Source organism: Sus scrofa, chromosome 6 (genome assembly GCF_000003025.6).
Source record: "Sus scrofa isolate TJ Tabasco breed Duroc chromosome 6, Sscrofa11.1, whole genome shotgun sequence".
NCBI classification, from domain to species: domain Eukaryota; kingdom Metazoa; phylum Chordata; class Mammalia; order Artiodactyla; family Suidae; genus Sus; species Sus scrofa.
In genome coordinates this window covers 57,108,475-57,132,453 of record NC_010448.4, presented here as the reverse complement: position 1 = coordinate 57,132,453, position 23,979 = coordinate 57,108,475, and the positions used below count along the sequence as shown (strand labels likewise).

The 23,979-nt window shown below is 46.4% G+C and overlaps 1 protein-coding gene across 12 annotated transcripts in view; it reads left to right on the top strand.

The window, feature by feature from the left end:
• Positions 443-23,979, top strand: part of LOC102158906 (protein ZNF738-like) — a 46,561-nt gene continuing 23,024 nt past the window's right edge. For 10 of the 12 annotated variants that reach the window (XR_002345350.1, XR_002345349.1, XR_002345347.1 and 7 more), the window contains exons 1-3: positions 3,179-3,323; positions 10,388-10,541; positions 15,790-17,841. Coding sequence is in view for 1 of the 12 variants with exons in the window: in XM_021097268.1 (XP_020952927.1) it covers positions 3,279-3,323; positions 10,388-10,633; positions 15,790-15,822 (324 nt within the window). In the remaining 11 variants the exon portion in view is untranslated. Of the gene's footprint in view, positions 3,324-6,244; positions 6,317-10,387; positions 10,634-15,789; positions 17,842-23,979 lie in introns of those variants that run through there. The other 2 variants (XR_002345351.1, XM_021097268.1) reach the window with 2 other exon arrangements.

The following is a 23,979-nucleotide window of genomic DNA, read 5'->3' as shown; positions in this document are numbered from 1 at the left end:
GCCCACTCACGCTGCGCAGGCGCAGTTCTCTACCGGAGGCGGAAGGTGTGGGGCAGAGGTCACACCGGGGCGTGTAAGTTTCTTTCTATTGTAAGTCTGTGCTTCTCCGTCTGTTTACTCCTCAGCAGGATTTCCGTGTGACTACTGACTCTAAAATCCCATACCCGGAGTTCCCGTCGTGGCGGAGGGGTTAACGAATCCGACTAGGAACCATGAGGTTGCGGGTTCAGTCCCTGCCCTTGCTCAGTGGGTTAACGATCCGGCGTTGCCATGAGCTGTGGTGTAGGTTGCAGACGCGGCTCGGATCCCGCGTTGCTGTGGCTCTGGCGCAGGCTAGTGGCTACAGCTCCTATTCGACCCCTAGCCTGGGAACCTCCGTATGCCACGGGAGCGGCCCAAGAAATAGCAAAAAAGACAAAAAAAAAAAAAAAAAAAAAAAAAATCCCCATACCGAGGAGCTCCCCCTGTGGTGCAGCGGGTTAAGGATCCGGTGTTGACTCTGTAGCGGCTCGGGTTTGACCCCCAGCACCGCCCAGTGGGTTAAGGATGCGGGGTTGCCGCGGCTTCCCTGGCTCGGGAAAAAAATAAATTACGATAACCCCCGTACCAGCTCTCCGCCTCAAATAAATCCAAGCATTCCCTTTTGTGTTTAAAATTGCTCTTAGGCGGGTCCCTGCCCTTGGCTTTAATGCGTTGGGTCCATGTAGAGGCCGCCTTTTGGACATTTTCCTGCTTAAAACTGCTCCCTGGCCCATGTAGTCCTCTGGGCGAAGAGAACCTGCGCCCCCACCTCGACCCGGGAGGCAGCTCCAGCCGCCTGGCTCCCTGGAGAGGCCTCGTCCTCGCCTTGGTCCTGGGATTCTGGAGCCCGCCCTCTCTTGAGACACCATCCCTGCAGCCCCTCTGTCCTCGCGGCTCCGCAGGCCACCCCTCACCTTCCCTACACCTCGTGTAGGGGGAGGTGACCTGGGCCAGATGTATGACACCCAGCGTTCTGTCCCACATTCCCACCTCGCTGGAAAATGGCCAACGGAACATAGTGCTGGAGAGAACGAGAAGAACTGATAATGAGAGCAAAGGAAGGAAGAGAGCAGGAAGCATAGCCACCTGGGGTGCCAAAGAGTGAGGAGGGAGGAAGTGTAACTGGGATAGAAGGGGTGTAACCCGAAAGGCAAAAGGGGACTAGAGAGGGAGGTAGGAAAAGGCAGACACATAGGGACATTTCGGACAATCAGAAAGGTTGGGAGCAAGAGCAACTAGAGGAGAAACGTTGCAGAGTGAGGCAGGACAGGTGTGAAGGAAGAAATAGGGCAGAAATAGCAGGCGAGCAGAGAGGAACAAAAAGAGACAGAAGTAGGGAGATAAACAGAATGAAATGGAAACACATTGTAATGCAGGTGGATTGCAGAGTAATGCAAGATGGATCCAGGTAGGTGGTGTGTTGTTTGGATATGGATGATCAATATTAAACTGTGATACTTGTGATTTCCTTGATGGCCTAGAGCTTGAGGATTTGGCATTGTTACTGTGGTGGCTCTGGTTAGATCCCTGGCCTGGGGACTTGCGCACGCCACAGGCGCAGCCAAAAACAAAAACAAAACCCATAAGATCACCTGTCCCATTCATTTCTCATTGTGTTGGAAGTTTGGCCAGGGCAATTTCAACTGGCATGGGAATTGGAAAGACAGACATAACACTATGCTTGAAGATGATGCATACGTGATGAATCAAACATCTGGAAACACAAAAGATAGAAAACCTACAACAAATAAACCAGGGAGATCATAGAATATAAATATTTAAAAAACAGCGTTTGTAGGTACAAAACCCAATCATTTACAAGTTACAGTGCAGAGAACTATAATTAGAAAAGCATAACCTGAAATGAAATAAACCAATTGTGAGTAAATCTAATAAAAACTTGTAAAACTTATGTGAGAAAAACTATAAACATTCCTGAAATATATGCAATATGTATAAACAAATGGAAAACCACATCATATCCTGGGTAAAAAAACCCTCAACATTATGATGAGGTCAGTTTTCAAAGCTAATTTATAAACTTAATCTGTTCCTGATATAGGCACTCAATTTTGTGTGTGTTTTGTTGTTGTTTGGTTGTGCCTAAGGCACGTGGAATTTCCTGGGCTCGGGATGGAACCAAGCGCCACAGCAGCGGTTCCGGCCACAGCGGTGACAATGCCACTGCTTAACCCACTGTGCCACAAGGGAACTCCGACACTCAGTTTCTGAAGCCTGCAATGTTACAGAAAAATCATACAGAATAAAGAAAAAGAACAGCCACAAGAGAAGAGGGCGCGGCTATCCGTAGGAGACATTTCTGATTGAGAGAGATCAGTGACATTAAAAATTGAGAAACATACCATAGTGCATATGAGAAGTTAATAAGCAGCAAAACCTACAGCAGAGATGTTGGTATTTGGGAAATGGAAATTCCTATCACAATGACAATAAATGGTCTTATTCGTCATATACTGTGACGAGATACAGGTCAAAGGGTAAAGAAAAATTAAAATGTTTGCATTATTTAATAGCGGTATTCTCAAAAGCCTGACTGTAGTCAATTGCTTGCTCGTGTCTCCAAAGGAGTTCCTCAGACAATGACAGGTTTGGGGTTGAAAGTTTTCCCAGTGATTTCTTATGCCTCCAAGTGTATGGGGAACAGAAGGGAAAGTTATGTTCTGAAGAAAAGGAGTATAACATTGCAAATTCCGCACAGAAACAATTTTGCACTTCCTGCCACGCTCGGATTTCCATCAGCCACTCTAAAATTGAGGCTTTCGCTTCATTAAATAAGGAGCCACAACTGCCCCGTGTCTCAGAAATTCCCGGATCCAGCCCCGCCCCCCAACTTCGTGCCGCGCCCCCAGGTCCCAGCGGTCCCCCTGGTCGCAGCCTCGCGGCTCCGAGCATCCGCGTCTTCTCCGCTCGGTGTTTTCAGCCAAACCGTTCTCAACTCTCCGGTTCCAACATTAGTGGCCCGCGCGTCTCTAATTCTGCACATGGCCTGGTTCTAAAGGACACGAGACCCATTCACAGGATCCAAAGCAGAGAAGCAGAGCCTCTCCGAGAGAAAAAGGCCAGACCTGCCGCCCACCAGCAACCTCGCTGCCCCGCCCTGCCAACGACCCAGACGCGCCCCTGGCGGCCCTGCCCTGGTGCGCACGCGCGGGTCGCTTAGACCCGGAAGCGGTTCCTGAGAAACGACGGGCGCACGGGGGCGTGTGCGTCTCGGAATTTTGGTTCGTTACCGCGCTATGCGCAGGCCCTGCTTCTCCACACCCAGCTTGCGGGGTCTCTCGGTAAGTTATATTCCCTGAAGGCGCCGGCGCTTAGGTTCCTCCCTTTTCGGCTCTCGCGGCGACGCCGGAAGACTTCGTGTGTCGGGAGTCTGGGTCTGACGCTGGTAAAAATCACTCCCGCGCAGGCCGGCCCCGGTGTTCTGCCTTCGGTCCGTATAGAAACTCACCTCGGGCGGCCTGTTTGCTTCTGGACCCTTTCTCAAACCTTTGTCTGACTGCCGATTCAGCAGCCCCCACCCCCACCCCTCCGCCCAGTTCCACCCTGTAACGACCTCACTCGGGAGATGCGTAAGCGCCCGACTTCTCCTTCCAGGGAGAGCAGAGAGGGATACAGAGGTAGATATATATGCAGTGAGTGAGACGTCAGAACCTGTGGGGAGAAACAGCGACAGGGATGGAAACAGATTGGGACCACACAGTCTGCTGGAGGAGGAGGACTAGAGAGGGAGGGAGACAGAATGAAGAGTAGAAACAAAGGAGAGAAGCAGAAGGACCCAGAGAGACGTATATAGAGAACCAAGCACATAATGGTGGGGAGAGGGGGGAACCCAAATCCAGGGTCATCAGTATCGAGTTGATTAAATCTGGAGAATTAAGCTGTGACGAACTAACTAGGGTCTCTGTAAGCTAATTTATTTAAAATTTGTTTACTTCTTACAAGTACGCAGAAGAGAATGACCGTTGCAACAGTCGGTATTTGAGAGATCTCCATTTTCGAATAATTGCTTCAGATGATGACTTCATTTGCAACCCAAATGCCTCTGGAGGGCGGAGACTTAGCTCAGTCTGTTCCAGGTCATTCTCTTCCCTTCCAAGAAATGGGGGAAGAATTTCTGTCATCAGATAATGCAACTGATTGGTTATCACGTATGTAGCTGCTTGTTGTGGGATCTCAGTTCCCAAACCAGGGATTGAACCTCAGGTTGAGCAGTCAGTCCTAACCACTAGTCCACAGGGGAGCTCCCCCACATGGTGCTTTTTAAAACCGCCTTTATTTTTTAAAATATATTTTATGGAAGTATTGTTGATTTACAGTGTTGTGTTAATTTCTGCTGTACTGCAAAATGATTCAGCTATACATACATATACATTTTTGAAAGAAATAGTCTTTTCCATTATTTTCTTTTTTTAGGGCAGCATCCATGGCAAATGGAGGTTCCCAGGCTAGGGGTCGAATTGGAGCTGTAGCCACTGGCCTACTGCCACAGCCACAGCAATGTGAGATCTCAGCTGTGTCTGCAGCCGACACCACAGCTCACCGCAATGCTGGATCCTTAACCCACTGAGTGAGGCCTGGGATCGATCCTTCACCTTCATGGATGCTAGTCAAATTCACTTCCGCTGGGCCACGACGGGAACTCCTCCATTATGGTTTATCATAGGACATTGAATGTAGTTCTCTGTGCCATTGTTTAACTCTTCCGTGTGTAGTAGCTCACGCCTGCTAACCCCGACCTCCCTCTCCACTCCGCTCCCAACCTCCCTCCCCTTTGGCAGCCACAAGTCTGTTCTCTTTGTCCATGAGTCTGTTCCGTAGATAGGTTCATTTCTGTCATTTTCGATTCCACATATAAGTCATATCATAGGGTATTTGTCTTTCTAACTTATTTCACCAGTACCTAGTTTAACCCGTTTCATATTTGGTAGCTTCTTTTTTCCTTTAAGTGATCTGCTAAATGAGTGAGCTCTAAGCTGAAGTGTCCAACTAAGTAGACTTTCCCCTCACGTCCCCTCTCTGCTTTCTGTGCAGATGTTGAGGGATGGCCTGGATTCCTTACTGACTGGGTTCTTGAACTTTTTATTTATTTTTTATTTTTTTTGTCTTTTCTCGGGTTGCACTTGTGGCATATCGATTTTCCCAGGCTAGGGGTCCAGTCAAAGCTGTAGCTGCCGGCCTACACCTACAGCCACAGCCACACGGGATCTGAGCCACATCTGTGACCTACACCACAGCTCACGGCAACTCCAGATCCTTAACCCACTGAGCAAGGCCAGGGACTGAACCCGAAACCTCGTGGTTCCTAGTCGGATTCGTTAACCACTGCACCACGACGGGAACTCCTTCTTTTTTTTTTTTTTTTTTTTTGGTTCTTGAACTCTTTTAATCAGTAGAAATTGATAACAAAAGAGTTCCTGTTGTGGCTCAGCAGTAACGAACTCAGCTAGTATCCATGAGGACTTGGGTTCCATCCCTGGTCCCGCTCAGTGGGTTGAGGATCCAGTGAGCTGTGGTGTAGGTCACAGATGAGGCTCAGATCTGGTGTTGCTGTGGCTGTGGTGTAGGCCGAAGCTTCAGCTTGGATTGGCCCCCTAGCCTGAGAACTTCAATATGCTGCGTATGTGGCCCTAAGAAGACAAAACAACAACAACAACAACAAAAAAACCAAGAAAGGCAGGGGCATAGGCCCAGAGATAGAGGCCTCCTTTTCTGTCCCTGTCTTTCTCACTGTATCGTGGATAAACCATAAGTTTGTGTCATCCTTTTATGGTTTCCCATCCCCTTCCGGACAGAAATCTAGGCTGTTGCGTCTCCGGCAGGGCGCTCTGGGGCGGGGGTGGCCCTCCAGAGTTGCTGCCGGTGAACAAGAGGGACAGACTTCCATGTCACCCAGGCACTGGCTGCTGGCCGCCCAGGGAGGAGCCCAGCAGGTGGAGGAGGTGGTTCCTTGGCTGAGCGCGGGGGGCGAAAGGCCAGTGAGGTGCAGGAGCCCGGGGGCTTGGGCAGCAGGGCAGGGCTTCCTGAAGGAAGGGCTGAGCCCTCACCGGGTGGTCTCCGTGGAAGAGTTCATCGCTCCCGCACCCTCCTCTTCCCTTGGCAGCAGAGGGCTGTCTTCCCCCTTTGCTGAGGTGCCCCTGGTGTCACTGTGGCAGAGCAGAGGGCTCTGCTGATGCTGAACGTTAAGTGGTATATTTGGTCACAGAATAATCTTCCTTGAAGAATCCTGCGAGAAGCTCAGAGAAGGAGGAAAGAAGAAGGAATGGAGCTTTCAGAGGTAACAAGCATATTATTTGTTGATCTCTTATTCTTTTACTAAAATGACGCAATTTGGACTTGTTTTTCTGCTCTGTTGTCTGTTTGTTTGTTTGTTTTGTTTTTTGGCTTTTTAGGGCTGAATCGAGGCATATGGAAGTTCCCAGGCACAATGAAAAAGAAAACATCCTGGTTTTTTTGTTTGTTTGTTTGTTTTTTGTTTTGTTTGTTTGTTTTTTTTTTTTTTAAGGCCACACTTGCGACATATGGAGGTTCCCAGGCTAGGGATCCGATTGGACCTGCAGCTGCTGGCCTACACCACAGCCGCAGCAACTGGGGATCCCAGCCATGTCTGTGATCTACACCACAGCTCATAGCCATACCAGATCCTTAACCCACTGAGCAGGGCCAGGGATTGAACCTGTGTCCTCTTGGATACTAGTAACCCGGGAATGCCTATCTCGTGATCCTGGGTGGAAGACTTAGAGTGGTTATGATGGCAATATTTGCCAAAGTGATATAAAAATTCAAAGTAATCCCCTTCACAATCCCAGCAGCCTTTTTTATACAAGTGAGAACCTGAACTTATAATTCACATGGATTTGGTTCGGACCCCAAATACCCAAAGTAAATGTGAAAAGTACAGAATTGGAGGGCTTACCCTCATAACCTCAAACCTGACTGCAAAGCAGGGTTAAACAAAACTGCAGTTCCAGGAGTTCCCCTCATGGCTCAGCGGAAACGAATCTGACTAGCATCCATGAGGATGCAGGTTCGATCCCTGGCCTTGCTCAGTAGGTTAAGTATCTGGCGTTGTCGTGAGCTGTGTTGTAGGTCGCAGACACAGCTCAGATCGGGCATGGCTGTGTCTGTGGCGTAGGCCAGTGGCTACAGCCTTGATTCCACCCCTAGCCTGGGAACCTCCATGTGCCTTGAGTGTGGCCCTCAAAAGCAAAAAAAAAAAAAAAATTAAATTAAAAAAAATTTTTAGAAAGATAAAAAAAACCCCTGCAGTTCCAGCATGAGAAGAGAAATATAGATCAAAGTGACAGACTAAGAGTCTAGAAATAAACCCATCTCTCTACAGTCTATTCCTTTTTACAAGAATATCAGAAACATTCAAAGAAAAAGAGTAGTCTTTTTTTCTTTTTTTGTGCCACGCACATCGCATATTGAAGTTCCTGGTTCCTGGGCCAAGGATCAAACCCATGATGCAGCGGTGACAACTCTGGGTCCTAGACCCACTTGTGCCACGGTGGGAATTTGAAAAGAGTGGTCTCTTAAATGATATGAGTGTAACTGGGATTGAAAGGGAATGAAAGGGAATGAAATTGCATCTCCACCTTTCATCGTATAAATAAATCATTTCAAAATGAATCAAAGTCTGAATGTAAGAGCTGAAGCTATGGGGGTTTTTTGCTTTTTTTGTGTGGGTTTTTTGTTTTGTTTTGTTTTTTTAGGGCTGCACCTGCAGCATATGGAGGTCCCCAGGCTAGGGGTCTAACTGGAGCTGGAGCTGCTGGCCTACACCAAGCCACAGCAACGTGAGATCCAAGCCATGTCTGCGACCTACACCACAGCTCATGGCAACGCCGGATCCCCAACCCTCTGAACAAGGCCAGGGATCGAACCCATAGCCTCATGGTTCCTAGTCGGATTTGTTTCCGCTGTGCCACCATGGCAACTCCTAAAACTATAATGTGCTTAAATGAAAGCATAGGGATAAATCTACATGCTGTGGACTGGCCGTGAATTTTTTTTTTTTTTTTTTGGTTTTGGTTTTTTTGTTGTTGTTTTTTTTGTCTTTTTGCCATTTCCAGGGCCGCTTCCGCGGGATCCGAGCCACGTCTGCAACCTACACCACGGCTCATGGCAATGCCGGATCTTTTAACCCACTGAGCGAGGCCAGGGATCGAACCCGCCACCTCATGGTTCCTAGTCGGATTTGCTAACCACTGAGCCACGACGGGAACTCCTTTTTTTGTATTTTTTGTTTCCTTTTTTTGGGTAAGGGATTTTTAGATATGACATGGGCAGCAAAAGATAGAAAGATAAAACACATAAGTTGATCTTCACCAAAATTAATATTTTTACAGTGAGGGGTACTGTCACATAAGTCAGAACGTAGTCTACCAAGTGGGAGAAAGCATTTACAAATCGCATATCTGGTATGGGGTCTGTACTTGTGTACCTCAAGGTCCCAAATACAAAGAACATGCTGTCAAATGTGGTTGTGATGGTTGTTGCACACCTATCAAGTAATAAAATCATTAAGTAATAAAACAAACAAACAAAACCCCAAAATACAAAGAACGAAGTCATAAAGTGGTCAGAGAACTTTAGTAGCTGTTTCTTCACAGGAGATACAGCCATAACCAACGAGCAAATGAAAGGATGTCCAGCGAGGTTAGTCTGTAGTAAAATGCAAAATCAAAACCACCATGAGATATCATCTCACATACAATAGGATGACTGTAGTAACACAGAAAATAACCGGTGTTGGTTAAAATGTAGGGCAATTATGTTTTACATTGTTTGTAAAATGTTGCAGCCCTGGTGGAAAATAAAACTATATGACCTAGGAGTTTCCGTCGTGGCACAGTGGTTAACGAATCCGACTGGGAACCATGAGGTGGCGGGTTCAGTCCCTGCCCTTGCTCAGTGGGTTAATGATCCGGCCTTGCCGTGAGTTGTGGTGTAGGTCGTAGACGCGGCTCAGATCCTGTGTTGCTGTGGCTCTGCTGCAGTCCGGCGGCTACAGCTCCGATGGGACCCCTAGCCTGGGAACCTCCATATGCCACGGGAGCAGCCCTAGAACTGGCAATAAGACCAAAAAAAAAAAAAAAAAAAAAAAGACCTAATGATTCCACTTCTAGATATATACCAAAAAAAATTGAAAGAGCTAGTCAAACATATACCGGCCTATGCCAGAGCCACAGCAATGCGGGATCCAAGCTGCACCTTCGACCTACACCACAGCTCACAGCAACACAGCAACACCAGATCCTTAACCCGCTGAGCAAGGCCAGGGATTGAACCCGCAACCTCTTGGTTCTTAGTCAGATTCGCTAACCACTGAGCCATGACAGGAACTCCCAAACATACTTCTACATGAAACTTTCAGTGGCACTATTAATACCAGACAGAAGTGGGTTATAACCCACATGTCCATGGGGGAATCAGTGCGGTGTACTCAGACAATGGAGTATTATTTGGCCGTGAAGAGGAATGCAATACTGATACATGCTAAGCCTGGATGAGCTAAAAACATTATTCGAAGGGAAAGAAGCCTGACAGAAGGTCCCGTGTCATCGCAATCCATTTACATGCACATATCCCAAAGGGGTACAGCCATGGAGACAAAGCGTTAGAGGTGTCAAGGGACTGAGGGCCAATGGGGAAGAGGGAGGCAACTGTTGAAAGGGCAGAGGATTTCCCCTGGGGGTGCTTAAAACATTTTTGAACTTGATAGTGGTGCTGTTTACTCCTCAGCATTGTTTGGAGTTCCCATTGTGGCTCATTGGAGATGAATCTGATTAATATCCATGAGGACGTGGGTTCGGTCCCTGGCCTTGCTTGGTGGGTTAGGATCCGGTGTTACTGTGAGCTGTGCTGTAGGTCGAAGATGAGCCTCAGATCTGGCGTAGCCGTGGCTGTGGTGTAGGCCAGCAGCTGCAGCTCCAGTTGGACCCCTAGCCTGGGAACCTCCATATGCTGCAGGTGTGGCCATAAAAAAAAAACCCAAAAAATAAACTTGTAAATGTACTAAATGCTACTGAGCGGTACTTTAAAAGTGGCTACCTCTATGTTACATGAATTTCACCTTCAGTTAAAAACAAAATTGGAGTCAGGTAACGTGCTCAAAAGTATCTTACCTGGGAGTTCCCGTCATGGCTCAGCAGTTAACAAACCCGACTGGTATCCATGAGGGAACATTCATGTGCCTCCAGGGTGACCATAACATAAAACTACCTTACATGGATCAGTCAGAACATTCACTGGAGCCAGGTCAGTCCTTACATCTCTGCTTCTGTAAGTTGGTGTCAGACATCTGTCACCTGGTCCACCTGGTGAAACGGGTTTTTCCTTTCAGGGACCATTGACCTTGGAGGACGTGGCCATCGAGTTCTCCCAGGAGGAGTGGGCCTGCCTGGACCCTGCGCAGAGGGCCTTGTACAGGGACGTGATGCTGGAGACCTGCAGGAACCTGCTCTCCCTGGGGGAGCATCGCTTTCCTCCGGGAGTTGGTAACTGCTTTTGTCTCTCTTTGAATTTTCTCGTGTGGACGTCTTGCGAGCCGGTACATGCTTGTGAAAGCTTCAGATCCTTGTGTTGGAAGGTATTTGGATTCAGAATGAAAGGCTTCGCGATATAGATTTTAACTCTGACTTCTTGCTGCTTCTGAAGTTCAGCACAGGCTTGATGAGTGGGGTTTGTAGGACATCAGCAGTCAGAAAACCTTATGCCACATTTTAAAAAATATCTCATTCTGTGGTTTGACCACTGAGCTTTTGATTCAGTAGTTCTTGGAAGAGAGCTACGTATCTACACATTAAAAATATCTCTGAGCGGAGTTCCCGTCATGGTGCAGTGGTTAACGAATCCGACTAGGAACCATGAGGTTGCGGGTTCGGTCCCTGCCCTTGCACAGTGGGTTAACGATCCGGCGTTGCCGTGAGCTGTGGTGTAGATTGCAGACGCGGCTCGGATCCCAAGTTGCTGTGGCTCTGGCGTAGGCCGGCAGCTACAGCTCCGATTCGACCCCTAGCCTGGGAACCTCCATATGCCTCGGGAGTGGCTCACGTAAAGGCAAAAAGACAAAAAAAAAAAAAAATCTCTGAGCATTAAGGAGGCAGTCAGTTGACTAATTTTTGAAATACCTTGCTAGATTCATCTGCAGTATCCTTTCTTCTTAGCTGAACAAAGAACTGAGTCTAGCATGTCAGGTTTTGTTTTTCTTTATAAATGGAAATCTCTTTTGAGGGGAGCATTATCTTCATTATGGAACAGAGGAAAGAGCCCTGATGTGTGGAAAGTGAAGTGAAAATAGGGAAAAATACTGAGAGGTGAGAATGTATTTAGATGTAAACACAAATATAAGAGCTCAGATGGGCACAGGACAAGATTCTCCATTAAATTTTTTTTTTTTTTTTTTTTTGTCTTTTTGTCTTTTCTAGGGCCACACCTGAGGAATATGGAGGTTCCCAGGCTAGGGGTCGAATCGGAGCTGCAGCTCTTGGCCGAGGCGGAAACTCCCCCTCTGACCACTTGTGATGTCCTGGTTTGAGTGGGTGGGAAATGACTCTCCCAGAGTCCTCTCTCCCCTTGATCTCTCCCGGCTTTTGGTTGCTTCAGATCAGAGCTAAGTTCTCTGTAGGCCTGACCTCAGGACCTATTTCGTTGCCATTTGCATTTCATAGTTTTGGGAGAACGTCTCAGGGGAGAGACAAACAATATAGCTGCTCTTCTGTTGTACCCAGAGCTCCGTGGAACTTCACGGGGCCACGTCAGGCCGGCTCTGCCTCTTCAGGCCCTTAAGCCGCCGTAGTTGTCTGTGGGCCACATGTGAGTCATTGGGGATGGGCTGGCTCCTGGGAGAATGATTCTTGGCAGTGATACAGAGACTAGACCCTGCGATCCGCTCCGTTCTCATTGCTCCCTGCGAGTGTCTCAGCCTGTGCCTTCCCCCTTCCAGCCTTTGGGCAGCACACAACCCCTTCTCAAGAACCCCGCAGAGAATTTGACTGTTTTATTTCATTCCCACATCGTGTATTTTTCTCCCTTTTCCAGCTCTGTCTGGTACCAGAACATGGAAGGACCTTAGGCATTCTGATTTCTTACTCTCTCCTGAGATTTTTTGCTGCAGAAACTTGTTTTTGAAACGCACAACCCAGGGGTCTCAAGGTTCAACTCCTCTCTGCTGTGATAAACCTGCCTCTATCTGGTAGGCAACTTAGGGTGGACACTTCCATGGAAGGGGCTTACTGTTCAAGAGCAAATTCTTGAAAAAAAAAACACTGAATGATGTACGTTACAATATTTTCTTGCTCTGTGTACAGAAGTGGCTCTTGAAGCCACTGGGTAGAGGGTTCAGTACGTCCAAGGTCCTAAAACAAAGTATCGGGGAGCCTGACAAGTACGGGCCTCCAGCTGTCCTTCTAGTCCTCGAGCCTTCCTGGAGCAGGGTGACCACGTGCGTAGAACATAATATAATTGTTGCCTTTGAGCCAGAAATAAAAGGGGCAGGAGTTTTACTAAGGAGAAGATTTATTGAAGTTCATGGCCTCATACCTTCAAGGCCAATGCAACTACTGTTCATGATGTTTTGTTCATCCTGTGTATGTGCCATCCGTCACCTTTTTTTTGGGGTTTGGGGGGCGCACCTGGGAAGGTTCCCAGGCCAGGGATCAAACCTTCACCACAGCAGTGACCCAAGCCACAGCCATGACACCACCAGATCCTTAACCTGCTTTGTCACCGGGGAACATCTTCATTCATTTTCAACAAATACGATTTTTTTTTTTTTCCTTTTTACAGCTGCACCTGCGGCATGTGGAAGTTCCCGGGCCAGGGGTGAGAGCTGCAGCTGTAGCCTATGCCACATCCATGGCCATACTGGATCCTTAACCCACTGGGCAAGGCCAGGGATCGAACCCACATCCTCACAAGGGTGGGTCCTTAACCCGCTGAGCCACAAAAAGAAATCCTGTTTCATCATTTTTAGAGCAAATACTGGACTAGATGGAAACCTCCGGCCTTCCCCTAACAGCACACTAACTCCCTTTCTAGTACCTTCCCCATGGCCTCCAAACCCACCGTCTAGTTTCCATAGGAATAAGTTAACTTTTTTTTTTAGGCTTTGTTATCCCCATTTTATTTAATTTTGCTTTTAAATGATTTTTATTTTTCCATTACAGTTGGTTTACCGTATCTGTCAGTTTCTACTGTACAGCAAAGTGACCCAGGCACACGTGCACACATACGTGCTTTTTCTCACAGTATGCGCCGTCGTGCTCCATCACGAGTGCCTGGAGCGTGAGTCACGGTTACGACTCTTGCGGTGGCAGGTCTTTTCCAAGGTCGGGGTCTCAGCTGCTCCAGCCCCGTCCAGCCCCACAGATCTGCAAGCACAAGCGCTGCTCCCACACTGCCCACGACTTCCACTCTCGCTTTACCAAATCCCAGTCCTGGCCTCGCCTCCGGTTCTTATGGATCTGAGTGACCGCTCTTGGGACCCCCTAGGGGTAGGTTCACTTTTAGCAGCCAGGCTCCCCTGTTTCCGAAGGACCCCCTCTTCCCGACCCCCCTCCCCGGCACACAGCACGTAAGGAAAGGCCCTCTGCTCACACACAGTACCGTTTGCTCAGATCGACAGCATCGCCTGGTTTCTGTGCAGACGTTGCACGAGCAGAACAGGACTCGGTTGTCGGCTGGGACTCCCAGGACAGTCACCCGTCAAGCGACATAATCCCTTTCCTGTATGACACGGTCATTGGCTGGGACGTCTCGAAATCTGTGCTGCTGGGATGGGGGGGATGCTGCGTAATAGTTATGAACTTGGCATCTTATTCTGCACACCCAGGTTCAAAGCTTGGCTCTTAAATTTGCTTTCTGGGTGAGTTAGGGATAGATGTACAGGCATGTGGGTCCTTTACTTTTATATGAAAAACCGTGATGATTTACCTCTAGAAGAATTAAATAAGTTAATGCTGTTACAGGGCTGGAAATAGTGCATGGCAGATAGTAAGGACTGAAAAGTTACCTTTAGTTGCTAGTTATGCCATTTTGGGGTCATGGGTATCAGAGACTGACCTTGGCCCACGTTATATTTTGCCTCTTGTTTGTTTGTTTTTGCTTTTTAGGGCCACACCCGTGGCATATGCAGGTTTCCAGGCTAGGGGTCAGATTGGAGCTGCAGCTGCAGGCCTACACCAGTCACAGCACTGCAGGATCTGAGCCTTGTCTGTGACCTGCACCACAGCTCATGGAAACACTGGATCCTTAACCCACTGAGCAAGGCCAGAGAGCAAACCCACATCCTCATGGATACTAGTCAGGTTCATTATCACTGAGCCAAAACAGGAACTCGTTGCTTCTTGTCTTTTTGTAAATTTTTTCTGTGTGAGTGCTCTCTCTGTCCTTAGATAACAAATTTTCAAATCATGCATTATATGTTACATTTATTTTTTGCCGTATAACTGAATGGTTAAATGTTACTCTTTAGTTGGGTAGTTGAAGTATGTACTGGCTGTTATAGAACCGCAGGCATGTTTTCATGATTGAGATTTCAGATAGCTATTTCCCTAATTTTTTTTTTTTTTTTTTTTTTAGGGCCGCACTTGCGGCATGTAGAGGTTACCAGGCTGGGGGCTGAATTGGAATTGGAGCTACAGTTGCTGGCCTTCGCCACAGCCACAGCAACCCGGGATCTAAGCTGCGTCTACAACCTACACCACAACTCATGGCAGTAGCAGATCCTTAACCCACTGAGCAAGGCCAGGGATTGAACCCACATCCTCATGGATCCTAGTCGGGTTCGTTAACCACTGAGCCATGACAGGAACGCCTTAATTTCCCTAATTCTTAAACTTTATACATATGGGTGTTTACCTGAACCTGGTATTTCAAAATTTCTTGCTTATCAACTTTTTTTTTTTTTTTTTGTCTTTTTGCCTTTTCTAGGGACACAACCGCGGCATATGGAGGTTCCCAGGCTAGGGGTCGAATCGGAGCTGTAGCCGTCGGCCTACTCCAGAGCCACAGCAACGTGGGGTCCGAGCCGCGTCTGCAACCTACACCACAGCTCACGGTAACGCCGGATCCTTAACCCACTGAGCAAGGCCAAGGATCGAACCCGCAACCTCATGGTTCCCAGTCGGATTTGTTAACCACTGAGCCACGCCGGGAACTCCAGTGCTTATCAACCTTTTAAAAATTTTTCCTATTGTGTATTCTTTCTGGAATGTAAATTCTTTTTTGGGACTTATGAAAGAAGCTTTTAGAACTCCAGAGGCCATTGTTTTGCATAACTGCGATTATTTACTAACTTACCTGCTGGGTTTATCATGGGTTATGAAAATGTTTTTATCAATTCTTACTGTGATGTGCAGACCGAATTTTATTCATACACTATACTCACATGTTATTAAACACATTCTCATAAGGTTTAATTAGAGAAGACTGAAAGCTCAATTATGATTTCATTCCTCTAGTTCTATAAGCCCTTAGATAGATCACTTCTCTAACTGCAGAGTGTCATTTAACTATCCAGTTATATGGCCAAAAAAATGTGTAATAGGTAGTGTGTGCTTGAAATGTTATTATCCAAGATCAGAGAAAGCACTAATAAGGGAAAAATATAAAAATAAATTTAAAAAAACTGTGTATCACTGTCCTGTCTAAAGATCATGCTTGAGAAACTTCTACATTCGTATTATTTTTTGTGTAATGCTCTAATTCACTGTAACATATTTATTTTCCAACTCTCTTTCATAGGAAGCCATCCTCCTGGACTTAGGATCAACTTAGCACCAAGAGAGGACATGAAGAAAAGAGAATTAGGCCATCTAGTGATATTGGAAAGAAATGAGAGTCGAGGCATCAAGGACTGTGACCTCAAGGAAGTCTGTGAAAATATGCTTGAGTGTGAGAGCGAGTGGGGATGTGATGCAGGACATTATAAAGAAGTGCTTTTGACCCATAACAAAAATCTCAGACCTAGAGAAGATCAGGATCATAAATCCTTCATTCATTTTTCTCAGAATGTTTTTGTAAGAAGTCATCCATGTGACTGTGTCAAGCATGACCAGCCATTTGTAAAAAATCCGTTAAAAATGAAAAATAACATAAGCCTTGCTGGAAATAAAAGTATCAGGCGTCTGGAAAGGAGAACTGGAGGAAGGCTGCAGGCAGAGGTGGCCAAACTGCAGAGATTTCCAGCTGAGGAGACAATGTATGAACACGGTCAAGTGGAGACGTCTGTCAACAACAGTTCCTCACCCCTGCATAGAATTCCTAGTGCAACAAACACTTTGTTACCTGCACAGTACAGGAAAAATTACACTAGAGATAAACCATACAGCTGCCATGACTGCGGGAAGGCTTTTAACAAAAAATCAAACCTCACAAATCACAAGAGAATTCATTCTGGACAGAGACCTTACAGATGTGATGATTGTGGCAAAGCCTTTAACCAGTATTCACACCTCACCACACACCAGCGAGTCCACACTGGAGAGAAATCTTACAAATGCGATGTGTGTGGCAAGGTCTTCAGTCGAAATTCACACCTTGCAAATCACCAGAGGATGCACACCGGTGAGAAACCTTACAAGTGTGATGAATGCGGCAGAGCTTTTAGCCAGTTTTCACACCTTAGCAGACATCAGAAAATGCATGCTGGAGAGAAACCACACGAATGCAATGCGTGTGGCAAGCACTTTACCCAGCGTTCAAATCTCATAGCACACCAGAGAATTCATACAGGAGAGAAACCTTATCAGTGTAATGAATGTGGGAAGGCTTTTATTGAACGGTCGCAACTTTGGGGTCATGAAAGAACTCATACTGGAGAGAAACTTTACAAATGCGATGAGTGTGGCAAAGCCCTCACGAGGCATTCATATCTTACCCAACACAAAACCATCCATACTGGAGAAAAACCTTACAAATGTCATGAGTGTGGCAAAGCTTATACGCAACTTGCAAGCCTCACCAGGCATCTGAAAGTACATTCGGAAAACGGACAGAAGTCTCACATGTGGCAACCCTTTTTTTCAAAGCTCGATGTTTACAGATCATCAGAGATTTTATTATAGAAAGCAGCTTCAAAAATAGATTCAGACGAGGTTTATGCGTGTTTTCAAGCCTTGCTCAACATTCGGGATTCTATCCAAGAGAAAGAAGGCATACAGATGGCCATCGGACACAGGAAAAGATACTCAGCATCGCTGACCACGTGGGAAGTGCAGATCAAAAGCTCCATGAGATACCACCGCACACACTCATTACGATGGGTATTTATCACAAAACCAACAAATAAGTCTTGGCAAGGATGTTGTTTTGCACTGTTGCTGGCGTTGTAAGTTGGTGCAACATTTATTGAAAACATTGTAAAGTTCCTCAGACGTTTAAAAAAGTCATCGTACGAGCCAGATACTGCACTTCTGGGTACTTACTGGAAGAAAACCAAAACCACTAATTTGAGAAGATAGAAGCACTTGAGTATTCATTGTAGTGCTATTTCTAGTAGCCAAGATATAGAAGCAACCTGAGTGGCCATCAGTAGATGAGTCGTTAGAGGAAATGCAGTGTGTGTGTGTACACAGGCACTGGTGTATTACTTATTTCTAAAAAATAATTCTTGCCATTTGCAACAACATGGATGTAGAGGATATTTTGCCAAGTGAAATAAGTGGGATGTTGAAAGACATGCCTTTGTGACCTCCCGGGTGAAATCTAAGAAACAGAAGACAAAACACATTCCTCGCTACCAGCGGCAGATGTGTGGCTGCTGCCAGACGGGATGGCGGTGTGGTGGCACCGTAGGTAAAGAGGGCGGTGGGGCGGAAAGCTCTCGCTGGGTCCTGGAGGAGCCGGGCCGTGGGAGGGACTAACGTCGCAGCGTGGGGACTGTGTTCAGAGATACTGTAGTAGAGGAGCCTGGGCCGTGAGTCGTGACCCTGGGAATCCAGTCTCTGCTACTGGCCAGTTGGAGGTACCATTGGGTCCCGCTGCTTCCTGTGCAAATTGAGGCTAATAGAGCGTCTTTTTTGTCCCTTCTCTCTCTCTTTTTTCTCTTTTGGTTTTTAGGGCTGCCCTCATGGCATATGGAGGTTCCCAGGCTAGAGGTCCAATCAGAGCTACGGCTGCCAGCCCACAGCATATCCACAGCAGCGCCAGATCCGAGCTGTGGCGTAGGTGGCAGGCATGGCTCAGATCCTGCGTTGCTGTGGCTGTGGTGTAGGCCGGCAGCTGCAGCTCCAGTTGGACTCCTAGCCTGGGAATTTAGGACAACCTCAGGGGTGGTCCTTAAAAAATAAAGGGAAAAAATAAATTGTGAGGTATCATAGGGACACCTCCATAGGGAATGGCATTCCCATTTCTCTTCACCACTGTGCTCAGTTCCAGAGACTCATAAGGACAAGACCTGGGGTTTGAAGCTGGGACTCTGTGTGGCGTGGGATACCTCAGGTTACTAACCATTGTTTTTAGAGCAGTTAGTTGAGGTCCCGAGTGGCTCAGTGGGTTAAGAATCTGACATTGTCACTGCAGCAGTTTGGGATGCTGCTGTGCTCTGGGTGTGATCCCTGGCTTGGGAACTTCTGCATGCCTTGGAACAAAAGAGCAGTAAGTTTTCAAAATTGTCATTCATTGCATTGTCCTTTATTTTTTGCTGAAGCATTTTATTGTCTTTTTAAAACCATCTTTCCCCCATCCGGGTCTTACGATTGACATAGATCAACTTTAAACTGTTCAGCAGAATGGGCTGACCCGCAGGTACCGTGAAGTGATTGCCAAAATAAGTTTGCTTAATGTCCACTGTCTTGTGTAGGTACAGTAAAGAGAGACCCGTTAATTTTCCTTTTAATGAGAACTGTGTTCTTTAAAATACTTACTCTGTTCCATACTTACGCATCACCTTCAAATACCTTTGAGAACAGCTCGTTCGTATCATAATGTAGTTAATTCAGTACCTAAATGTAGGAGTTCCTGTTGTAGCTCAGTGGAAACAAATCCCACTAGCATCCATGATGATGCAGGTTCGATCCCTGGCCTCGCTCACTGGGTTAAGGATCTGTTGTTGGGAGTTGTGGTGTAGGTCACAGACGCAGCTTGGATCCTGAGGTGCTGTGGCTGTTGTGTACACCGACAGCTGCAGCCCGAATTCGACTCCTAACCTGAGAACACAGCCTACTATAACACAGCTGCAGCCCTTAAAAAAAAAAATGTGGAGGAATTTAAAATTATACATTCATTTTGATGGTAGACTCTTTGCTTTTTGTTGTTAGTCTTTTTTAGGGCTGCATGTGCAGCACATGGAAGTTCCCAGGCTAGGGGGCTCATTGGAGCCACAGCGGAGGCCTGGTCCACAGCCACAGCCACAGCCACTTGGGGTCTGACCCGCACCTGTGACCTGCACCAGAGCTCACAGCAACACCAGCTCCTTAACCCACTGAATGAGGCCGGGGATCGAACTGTGTCCTTGCGGATGCTAGTCAAGCTCATTACCACTGAGCCACGATGGGAACTCCAGACTGTTTACTTTTAGTTTCAAGATTGTAATATATTTTCTCTCTTTTCTCTGTTCTTTACCTCAGAATGTTTGGTCAAACATAGATAACACGGCCTGTAAAACATGAAGATATTGAGATTTATTTTTACCTAAAATATTATCCGTTTTGCAGTACTCCTAAGGGCATTTCGTAGGGAGTTACAGTCTCTTTAGTATGAACTTTTTAGAAAGTAGAACTAGATGATCAGCTATGAAATAATTTCATTTCTACACTCAGTAATTTTTAGGACAACGTCTGTTTCCATCTACTGCAAATGATGTTTTCTCACATCCTTACATGTGAAGGATTTCATTCACAGGAAGTGGGAAATGGTAATTGTGTCAAATATGGTGATGGTTGGGTATGGAAATTTAAATATTTTCACATACAGACGAGCAGACTGTTCTGGCCTGCATATCTGTGAATACAAGATGATATATTATCACATTTATAAAAGATCCAGCGGCTGGGATGGGTTTCAGGACCTTTAGAAAGTATTGGTAACTAGCCATGTTTGCAAGGAAGACCTTTCAGCTCGGAGTTGGTGGTGGAGCTTTGCAATTTCATTCATCACAGAACACTACAGAAGTTAATTATACGTAGAAGTCACGAATCCATTTTGTTCATGGAGAATTTCGTGGTTTTAATAATTTTAAGGCAGCACAAAGTGGACAGATTAAAAAGAAAAAGGGACAGTCCCTCAATCACAGTAGATTTTGAAATATGTTTCCGGTCATATTAAGAAGCAGATGTAAATCGTTAATGATTGAAAATGTGAAAAATGATTTTTGAAAATAGGTTAATGTATTTCAGTAGCAAACTTACAGGAACAGCACAGAAGACAAACATTAAAAACATGTGCTTACATGTAAGACAACTTAGAATTGTATGACGAATGGATGGAATCCACAGTGTGATTAAAAAACCTATAAACAGGAGTTCCCGTCGTGGCTCAGTTGTCCACCAGTCCGATTAGGAACCATGAGGCTGCAGGTTCGATCCCTGGCCTCACTCAGTGGGTTAAGGATCTGCCATTGCTGTGAGCTGTGGTGTAGGTCGCAGGTGGGGCTTGGATCTGGTGCTGCTGTGGCTCCAGTGGGACCCCAGCCTGGGAACCTCCATATGCTTCGGGTGCAGCCCTAAAAAGCAAAAAAAGAAAAAAAAAAACCATTAAGTTGAAGTCGATGGGAAATTTAATTGTTTTTAAAAATGCAAATGCTGTGTCCAGAAAAAGTGTAACAGGTTTATTTATAATTGTTATGAAGCTGAACTGTTGAAATTTGTTCATTGAAACATTTGAACTTGCGTTAAATGTTTCACGTCCTTGCACTTGTGTTAAAAATTACATGCAAATGAAAATGGAAGAACTGCCAATACCTCATCTCTGTCCCTTGTTTTTGCACTTCTAATCTTATACTTAGGTACCTTTTTTTTTTTTTTTTAATTTTTTGTCTTTTTGCCTTTTCTAGGACCACACCCGCAGGATATGGAGGTTCCCAGGCTAGGGGTCAAATCGGAGCTACAGCTACCAGCCTACATCACAGCCACAGCAACGCGGGATCAGCCGCGCTGCACCTACACCACACTCACGCAATGCCGGACCTAACCACTGAGAAGGTCGGGATCGACCGCACCCATGCTCCAGTGGATTGTCAACCACTGCACACGAGGAACTCTTTTGGCAAATGTGCACTGCATGGCTAGCACACAGGTTGTGTTTTATTTTTATTTTTGTCTTTGCTATTTTGGCGTCCTGGCATATGGAGTTCCAGCTAGGGCTAATCGAGCTGTAGCTGCCAGCCTACGCCAGAGCCACGCAACCGGATCCGAGCCGCGTCTGCAACCTACACCACAGCTCACGGCAACGCCGGACCGTTAACCCACTGAGCAAGGGCAGGAACCGAACCCGCAACCTCATGGTTCCTAGTCGGATTCGTTAACCACTGCGCCATGGCGGGAACTCCAGGTTGGTGTTTTTAAAAAGGCCAACCAGATAGGCCTCACCTGCTTCCTGCAAAGCACCAATAGCTGCACTCGAAGCCTAGATCTGATTTGATATTTCTGATCCATTTCCAATGCTGACACGAAGTTTTCGAATCAGATGTTCAGTGGACTTTCGGGAGTTCTCTTGTGGTGGATCGAGTTAGGGACCTGGTGTTGTCACTGCAGTGGCTGAAGTCACTCCTGACATTCCGGCTTGATCCCTGGGCTTGAAATTCTACATGCATCGCCAGTGCAGCAGAAAGAACAAAAGGAAGGGAGGGAGGGTGGGAGGGAAGGAAGTTTAGTGGAAATGTGGTAGCGTCAGATTACACGGAGTGCCACCAGAGCTGGCCTGTAATGAGGTTTCTTTGCCCCTCCAGTAGAGGGTGCACTCTTGAGGGCAGCTTTTGTCCCGGTGGCCTCCTAGGTGCTTGACCACTGGGGATTGCCCGCAGCTCCTTTGCATCCGCAGTGATACAGAGACCTCTTATCCTGCTTCCCCTTTGGCTGTAGCTCGGAGCTAGAGGCGGCGCTAGAGGTGGAGATCAATGGCCATGTGCCAGCGGATTCTGAAAACAATGACTTTGTTTGGTCTGGGTACGTATATTAAACCCTGTGCTAGAAGGCTAAAGAACATACGTTTTCGAGCACAGATGGAACTACAATATTCACCTCTGCCAAACTTAGGTAGAGGTACTATTACAGTAGAATGCTCCAACCACAGATTCTGCAAAGTCTCAAATCAGAAAAGAGCTTTCCTTCCTTCCTCTTTCTTCCTTCCTCTCTTCCTTTCTTTCTCTCTCTCTCTCTTTTTTTTTTTTTTTTTTTTGTCTTTTTAGGGCCGCATGTTGAAATTCCCGGGCTATGGGTCACATCAGAGTTGCAGCTGCCGGCCTACCCAACAGCCACACAGGATCCTTAACCCACTGAGCAGTGCCAGGGATCAACCCGTGTCCTCATGGATACTAGACGGGTTTGTTACCGCTGAGCCATGATGGGAACTCCTAAAGAGCTTTTCTTTCATATCAAGGGGTAAACACGTCTAGGAAAAAAAAAAAAAAAAAAAAAAAATCCGTATGAGGAAGAATGAGTAGGTGGCATGACTCACAGTTTATCCAGGAATGTTTTACCCTGAAGTCACCTACTCTTGGGAGTGGATGGTGTGGCAACAGGATTCTTTCTGAATTACAATGCTCGAATGGTCTAAAATTCCGGGGTCTTTACAGAGGAGAAGAGCTTAAGTAAATTTTGATTACATCCTGTTAGCAGGCAATGTTCCCCTTGATGAATGAGGGCAGACAAGTCAGTAATCATTGATAAGGCAAAGGGTGGGAATTTGCAGCATCTCTATCTGGCTGGTTCCTAAGTGAACAAGGAGACTATCCCAAGTCTTATCAAAACTAACAGGGAAGAGGGGTTCTGAGCTCTTTGGTTCAACACAAAAGGGGAAAGGAATCCTTTTTTACCTTTGCTATTTTCCGGAGGTAAGAGACTGAAGTCCAACATTGTCACTACATAATGACACGAAGAAAAACAGAAAATGTTAATTTTGAAAAATTGAACATTAGGAAATTCGAAGTAATAATTATTGAGGGGGTTCCTGTCGTGGTTCAGTGGTTCAGTGAACCCCACTAGGGTCCATGAGGAGGCGGGTTTGATCCCTGCCCTCGCTCCGTGGGTTAAGGATCCAGTGATGCCGTGAGCTGTGCTGTAGGTCTGCAGATCAGCTCGGATCCCGCTTGGCTGTGGCTGTGACCAGCAGCTGCAGCTCCGATTCAGCCCCTAGCCTGGGAACCTCCATATGCTGTGGGTGTGGCCCCAAAAAGACAACCGACAAATACTCTTTTCAGTGGCATCGAAGGACTTTTCATGTTTATGTGGCTGTGTTGTACACGTTCTTGTTACGTCCAAGAGACATCTTTGTTGAAAGATGTTGCTGTAAATCCTCAATTTAGGAGTTCCCGTTGTGGCTCAGTGGTTAAGAAATCCGACTAGGAATCATGAGGTTGCAGGTTCAATCGCTGGCCTCGATCAGTGGGTTAAGGATCCGCCGTTGCCATGTGCAGTGGTGTAGGTCACAGATGTGGCTTGGATCTGGCTTTGCTGTGGCTCTGGCATAGGCTGGTGGCTACAGCTCCGATTAGACCCCTAGCCTGGGAACCTCCATATGCCACAGGAGTGGCCCTAGAAAAGACAAAAAGACAAATAATTTTTAAAAATCCTCAAGTTAAAAGTCTGGGAACTGGTGAATTGAACAAGAACTTAAAAGTTATCACTGTAAACCAACTATAATGAAAAAAATAAAAATCATTTAAGGAACAGTTGTATTAAGAGAAATATTTTCCTCTGTCTTTTTTGTTGTTGTTTTGCTGATCATAGGGGGGGAAGTTTGAAGACAACATCGTGAATTTTATATCACAGTTTAATA